Source organism: Podarcis pityusensis (assembly GCF_964106645.2).
Source record: "Podarcis pityusensis genome assembly, chromosome: 16".
Taxonomy (NCBI): Eukaryota; Metazoa; Chordata; class Lepidosauria; order Squamata; family Lacertidae; genus Podarcis; species Podarcis pityusensis.
Genome location: NC_138041.1, coordinates 14,442,876 through 14,450,330, shown reverse-complemented (window position 1 = coordinate 14,450,330; position 7,455 = coordinate 14,442,876). Strand labels below are relative to the sequence as shown.

The following is a 7,455-nucleotide window of genomic DNA, read 5'->3' as shown; positions in this document are numbered from 1 at the left end:
GTAAACCGCCTTGTGATTTTCGGGCGGAGGGCGGTATAGGGATTTAATAATAATAATAATAATAATTCCAGACTTGATGAGGTGCCCCTGGTCACTAATCTCACCTTCCCCTCCCTCCTCTTAACAGACCAGAATCCACTTGCTTTCCAGAGAAAGAACCAGCACCCAGATCTCCTGATCTCCCTACCACTTGGCATATTACTACTCTTCAGCCAACTAGTCCTCATGTCCCACCAATGGCTACCAGCCGGCCCAGGACTCTAAAAGGGGTCACTGTTGCCACCCCCTAACCATTGCAGCCCCCCACTAACCTAGGAGGACTCTCCCTGCTCTGAATCTGGTCACCTTAACCTAATTCTGCCCTGAGCGCTAGAAATATGGGATCCTCTCAGCCACTCTCTCTCTCTTTCTTACCCCCCACCCCGTTTCCTCCCCGCCCACACCACCACCACCAACTGTTCTCATAAGACTCTCCTCTCATTCCAGCCAGGTGGAGGCGCCAGCCCTTTTATTGGACACACTGAAGAAAGAAAGAAAAGAAGAAGGAACGAAAAAAAATGAAAAAGAAAAAATAACCAAGGGGGAACAATTCCCCCACAAAGGAAAAGTACATCAGCAGTCACGATCAGTGCAGACCCTTTCCTGGCATGCAGAGATCTGCGTTTCCAACCCCCAGCCCACCTCGGCCCCTCCATCCTTCCTTCCTCCCTTCTCCCCACCCTCCACCCCACACCTCGCCTCTTTGCAACAAGACACACACGCGCCCTGCTGGCACCTGGGCCAAAGCGAAAAATCTGTCTTCCTCATTGGAGTGCGCTTTCTGAATCTGCCTCCCCCCTCCACTGCGTGGGTCTGGAATGCACTTCTTTTGCAAAGGGGGCGGGAGGGAGGGGCGGGTGCAAATCATGAATTGGGGTCCCATCCCAGCGTGGGCCTTTTCCTCATCCCACACCCCAACTCAAGAAGGGCATGGAGTTTTTTGCCTGCAATGAGAGGGGTTCTTGGGACCCAGAGGCTTCAGCCCAAGAGTGTCCCTCCTCCCTCCGGCCCCTCTGACCAGATGGACAAGGGGGTGGCATGGGGGGCGGAGAGGCATTGGTGTGGGCCCAGCCTCCCCCAGCTAGATACCCCTTTTCCTAGCTTGTGTGCACTCCTGGGGCATTAAAGGGGTCCTTGGCATCCTGAGGCAAAGGAGCCCATTCCTAGGGGGCCGAGGTCTCTTCTCCCCACCCCAATAAAATATCTGAGTGGGCTGGGCTCCCCTAAAGTTGCTGGGTGTTGCCATTCAAATGGTGCGTGCGTGCCTCGTCTTGTGATCGTGGGGCAAGGCTTACCTGGGCCCCCAATATGTTATTCAAGTCGGCACCCCTGTCCTGAGGTGACAGTGCGTCCCCAACTAGCAGGGTGTGCTCTGTGTGGCAGATCAGAGAGAACTCTGCACCCCCCACCCCGCCCCCCACGGTGTTAGGGAAGGGCGAGCCTCCCCGGCAGAGAGCGCAAATGCAACAGGACTGGTTACGTTTTGATGTCGCACGCCTCTCCATCTGCCGAAGGCTTCTCCCCCATCCCCATAAGACCCCCAACTTCAGTCTCAGATTGCCCAACTGTGCCCCTGGAGGAGGGGGAGGGGGGATCCTGCGTGAAACCCTGGAGAGGCGCTGCCCGTCCAGTGCTGATCTGGAGGGACCCCTGTTCTTAAAGTTCCTGGTTCAGACATTCCCAGCATTGTATGGCGTTTCTTGTGTCCCAGCCAGGGAGGGACAGCTCTGGTCCAGTGTCAAGAGTCTCTTTGCCACAGCAGCCTTCCAGCTGGCCTGGCCTGGGTCCCTGGGCTCTCTTCCCAGTAGTTCAGGGACAGAACATCTGCCCCACATTTCAGGAAGTTCCAGGCTCAATCCGTAGTGGCATCTCCAGGCAGGCCCGGAATTATCCCCCATCTAAAACCCAGGAGAGCTGCTGCCAGTCCGTGTAGACAATACTGAACCAGATGGACCAATGATCGGGTTCCTACGTTGCTCCAAGCCAAGTAAGAGGCCTCTGTCGTTTCCTGGTTGTGGTCAGATATAACTGACCACATGTGGTGTTGGTTTTCTGAGGATCCAGCTTTCCTGCCAGCTGTGAGCAGCGGAGTGTTCTGTGCCAGCCAGGCGTGGGGGGGGGGGCACAGCGCAGCTGGCCGGCCCAGGGCTCAGACGCTGGTTCTGCACGTGGCCGGCTGGCCGGGCCTGGAGGCCGTCGGGGGAGCCCCTTTGCCCGCCGAGCTGATCACCCACCGGTAGCACTGGGTGACGCTGCGGCTCTTGGCCTGGGCACCGCAGCGGGTGCAGTAGACGATGCCCAGTGCCAGCATGATGACCACGAAGACGCAGATGGGCACCAGCAGCGCCACCAGCAGCCACCGGTCATCCCTCCGCTGCCGCCCGGGCGCCCCGTCGGGGGTTGGAGTGGCGGGGGGAGCAGAAGTGGGGGGCGCTGCTCGGACTCCCCCGACCACCGCGGGACTCTCCTCCTCACCAGGCGAATCAGCCGAGACGGGAGGGCGGTGGAGGGGAGGCGGAGCGATCGTTGGAGCGAGCGGGGCCGTCGGGGATGTGGGATCCGCCAGCAGCGAAGGGGGACTCGGGGTGTCTCGGGGGGCGTCCGTTACGGGGAACGGGGAGGGGGATCGGGAGGCAGTGGGGAGGCCCCAAGCAGTGGTGGGGGTGGAGTTGGGGGGCATGCGAGAGCGTCGGGAGGAGGGGCTGGCGTCTAAAAGGGGCGCGGTCGACTTCGGGTTTGGGGGTTCCGTGGCCGGCAGCATGCGGGGAACCAGGCGGGGGTCTGCGGGGAAGAATGGAGAGGCGACTCTGGCGTCCTGGAAAACGGAGAGGTGCTCGGAAAGGGCCAGGTTGTGATAGCTGTCATCCTCTTCCTCGACGCCGTCCTCGAGCTCGCCCTCCATCTCCAAACCCAGCCCGTCGTCGAGGTGGTGTAGGAAGCCGGCTCCGCGGTAGCTCTGGGCGGTGGCCATCGGGGGTGGGTGGGGCGCGGGGCTGCAGGTGATGCCGTCGGGCTCCAAGTCGTAGCCCTCGGTGCAGTAGCACTCGAAGCCCCCGACGTAGTTGACGCACATCTGCTGGCACACGCCGGGGATCTGGCACTCGTCGGTGTCGGCGCAGCGGCCGGGCTCCTCCTCCGACGGGCTGAAGCCCAGGTGGCAGCGGCACACGAAGGAGCCGTCGGTGTTCTCGCACTGGTGCTCGCAAGGCGCCTCCGCGCACTCGTCCAGGTCCTCGCACAGGTGCCCGTCGCTGCCCAGCTCGTAGCCCGCGGGGCATTGGCACCGGTACCCGTCTGCCGCCTCCCCGTCGGCCACGCAGCCGAACTGGCACGGGCGGCCCCGGCAGGCGTCTCCGTCGGCGCCGCCGTCGTGGTGGGTGTGGGAGGCGCAGGAGTGTCCGTCGGGGAGCAGGAAGTACCCGGCGTGGCACTCGCAGGAGTAGCCCGAGCCCTCGTCCAGGCAGAGCTGCTGGCACCCACCGTTGTCCCCCTCGCACCAGCTGTGCTGATAGACGGCCTCCCGGCACAGCGGCGCGTCCTTGGACCAGGCCACGCTGCCGTCCTCCTTCTGCATGCACAGCACCGACACCGCCGGCCCCGCCCGGCCGCAGGTCACGGCAGCCACCGTGCCGAAGGGGACGTAGCGGAGGGCGCCGCTGGCCGGGCCGAACGGGGTGCTGTAGGCGACCGTCGAGGCTCCTCCACCTCCTCCTCCTTCTTCCTCCTCCTCCTCCATCTCCTCCTCCTCTTCCGCCAGGCCCGCGCACATCCCCTGGAAGGAGAAGCGGCAGAGGTAGCCGTCGACTGGGACGGTGCACGAGCCGTCGAGCCACTGCAGGTCCAGCTCGCCCAGCACCACGCAGCGGGGCGCAGCACAGCTGGGTCCCCCGACGCCGCTGCTAGGCGAGCGCGCCCAGTTGGTGTAGGACGTGTCTTGGTCGCCCGTCGTCCAAGTGAAGCCCCGCAGCGGCCGTTGTGGGAAGCACTGGCGCGGCTGGCGCTGCAGCCCGATCCAGAGGAGCCGTTGCGGGCCTTGCGCGTGGCCGCCGCCCCCTCGAACATCGCGGAGCAGCTCGGCCACCTGGGCCGCCTCCTCGGGGTACTTCAGCGTGGCCAGGTTGCCCCCCAGCTCCCGGCACCCGCGCCAGGCGTCCAGGAAGCTGCGGCGCTGGAAGTAGACGGCGTAGCAGCCGTCGGGGCCGCAGGCGGCCTGCGCCTCTTGCGCCCCTGCGCCGGGAAGCCGCCAAGCTACAAGCAGCAGCGCCAGCAGCAGCAGCCGCGGCCTGGGCCGTCCTCGTCCTCCTCTTCGCCGGAGCATCGCCCTGCCCTGCCGCGCCGCTGCCGTCCAGCGCTCTGACAGCCCGGGGGCCCCCCATTCCCCTTCCTTTCCCCTTTTTCCCAGCCAGGGTGGGATGGGGAGGAGCCGCAGACGGAGCGGGCGTCCCACTCCCCGCCTTTGCCCTTCTAAGGCGCCGATCTGAGCCCCTGCCAGGAGGGAACCGGAGTCGGGGAAGAATAAGAGGAGGAGGAGGAAGAAGGAAACCTCCAGCCGCGGCGGGAGAGCGGGAGGGAGGCAGGCAGAGAGGCAACAGACAGACGGAGAAAGACCCCCACCCGGAATCCTGCCCCGGCTACTTAGCAGAGAGAGACTCGCAAAAGCAGCCCGGACCCTCTCAGTTCTTCTCTATCTTCCTCCAGCCTCTTCTCTTGCTCTCTAACTCAGGTGGGGAGCTTTTTTCCAGACAGGGGGCCACATTCCTTTCTGGGTGACCTTCCAAGGGCCGCATGGTGAGTGGGGCCACAAGCAAAAGAGCACAAGGAGAACCCTCAGGTCCCCCACCCCTGCTCTAACCACTAGGTCCAACTTTATTCTGAGCCAGTGTGACCTCAGCTGAAGTACTGCGAGTGCAGGATGAAAAGTCCAGAAGCAGATATAGACAAGTTGGTTCAGCGTTGGATCATAGAATTGTAGAATTGGAAGGGACCACATGGGTCATCTAGTCCAACCCCCTGAAACCCCATGTTGCCCAACATGGGACTCGAACCCATGACCCTGTGATTAGGAGTCTCTTGCTCTACTGACTGAGCTATACTGATTCAGCCCCCAAATGTAGGCTTGGGTTTAAAGGGGGTCTGGAAAGGTTGCAAATACCTTTCTCTAGCCTGCTGTTGTTGTTATTTAGTCATTCAGTCGTGTCCAACTCTTCGTGACCCCCTGGACCAGAGCACGCCAGGCACTCCTGTCTTCCACTGCCTCCCACAGTTTGGTCAAACTCATGCTGGTAACATGGAGAACACTGTCCAACCATCTCGTCCTCTGTCGTCCCCTTCTCCTTGTGCCCTCCATCTTTCCCAACGTCAGGGTCTTTTCCAGGGAATCTTCCCTTCTCATGAGGTGGCCAAAGTATTGGAGCCTCAGCTTCACGATCTGTCCTTCCAGTGAGCACTCAGGGCTAATTTCCTTAAGAATGGATGCATTTGATCTTCTTGCAGTCCATGGGACTCTCAAGAGTCTCCTCCAGCACCAAAATTCAAAACCATCAATTCTTCAGCGATCAGCCTTCTTGATGGTCCAGCTCTCACTTCCATACATCACTACTGGGAAGACCATAGCTTTAACTATACGGACCTTTGTTGGAAAGGTGATGTCTCTGCTTTTTAAGATGCTGTCTAGGTTTGTCAGTTTTTGTACAGCCCGTGGTACAAAAAAAAAAAAAAATTACACAGATTTCCCAGGGACATGTGGCCCCTGGAAAGTGGCCCCAAAGGGAACGTGGCCCTTGAGCTGAGAGAGCGTTCCAGTTCAACCAGCAGAGGCTCACATTTTAGGGGTGTTCCTCACTGCACTCACATTCACACGCTGCCATGTGTTCCTCTTCCAGCCTCTCCATTCAGACTGATAGGCGGGGGGGGGGGGGAGGACTGGGAAGGTGCAGATGTGGCACAGGGAGGTCGGGGTCCTCGTCAACAGCAAGGAAATAAGTGGAATTCCTTTTGCGTGGGAAACGGCAGGGGAGATTTTTTTGGGGGGGGGGAGGGATGGGATGGAGCACATATATTGCAGGGAGGGGGGCTGCTGGGGAGGGAAGGGAGAGGAGAGGAACCCTGCAGTTATTGCCAGCCTTGAATCAATTAATGCAAAGGCCTGCTAGAGAAATGAAGCTGATGCTGGCAGAAGCCCCCCACCCACCCACCAGACCCACCCGCCTTCCCTCGACCTCCTATCTCCATTGTGCAGAGACTTGGCTCTCTCCCTTTATTCGCACAACCGCACACAGGCCTCTCCCAGCCATTCCAAGTGTGCAGGGGAGGAGGAAAGGAGGTTCCCCCCCACACACACACACACAATCCCAAGACGTCCTTCAGATGGGATGTCTGGCTTGGCTAAGGCCCATCGTTCCCCAGCTGCACCTATTTACCAGGGAGAGACCCTGTTCTCTGCTTTGCGTGTCCCCATAAATCACGGCCTGCCTGTTATCGCTGTTCCTGCCCTCCCAGGAATGCCTTGTTAAAATGGTTTTGGCAGCGCGAAACCGTGTGGAAGCACCGAGATGGGTGGGAACTCTGAAAGCGTCTCATAGGCAGCAGGGGTCGCCAACGTGGTGCCCATGGGTGCAGTGGCACCTGCAAAGCCTCTGAGCTCCTGTCACAAATTACTGCTCACTTGGTCATGAGGTGGGGTGTGTGTGGCAGTATCCTGTTTCTCCCTTGAAAAAACGCATAGAAGGAAGGAGGAAGAGTGGTGATCTCTCCCGCTTTTGTGCTCTTTCAGCTTTATGTGCTTTTCCAAGCGCAAATTAATTCTGTTGGAACGGATCCTGCTTATAATTCTGATCTTTGGAGAAAGTGAAATGCATGCATGTAGCCTTCTCTCTGTGTGTGTGTCTCTCCAGGAGGTGGGAAATCTGGGGGAGTGGGTGTGAATTGACTTGAATTTCTCCCCCCATCCTTCCCAGCCATGGGGAGGGGCCCAGGCATGCAACAAGGAAGAGCCACCACAGGCAGCAGAAGCCCCCCCCCCAAGGCAGCACCCCCATGGGCACCCTTCTCTGCCCCCCATCTCCACCACTGGCAGCAGAACCCCCCCCCCAAGGCAGCACCCCCATGGGCACCCTTCTCTGCCCCCCCATCTCCACCACTGGCAGCAGAAGCCCCCCCCAAGGCAGCACCCCCATGGGCACCCTTCTCTGCCCCCCCATCTCCACCACTGGCAGCAGAAGCCCCCCCCCCCAAGGCAGCACCCCCATGGGCACCCTTCTCTGCCCCCCCATCTCCACCACTGGCAGCAGAAGCCTCTCCCCAAGGCAGCACCCCCATGGGCACCCTTCTCTGCCCCCCCATCTCCACCACTGGCAGAGAAGCAGCACGGGCGTCTGTGCTGATCTGGGGTGAGATTGTGCTCATTTCCGTCACGAT

The 7,455-nt window shown here is 60.5% G+C and overlaps 1 protein-coding gene across 1 annotated transcript; it reads right to left on the bottom strand.

The window, feature by feature from the left end:
• Positions 1-480: 480 nt before the first annotated feature.
• Positions 481-4,464, bottom strand: CD248 (CD248 molecule). Its single transcript, XM_080984976.1, has one exon. It carries the CDS (start codon positions 4,355-4,357, stop codon positions 2,189-2,191), a length of 2,169 nt encoding a protein of 722 aa, XP_080841102.1. The 5' UTR covers positions 4,358-4,464; the 3' UTR covers positions 481-2,188.
• Positions 4,465-7,455: the final 2,991 nt, after the last annotated feature.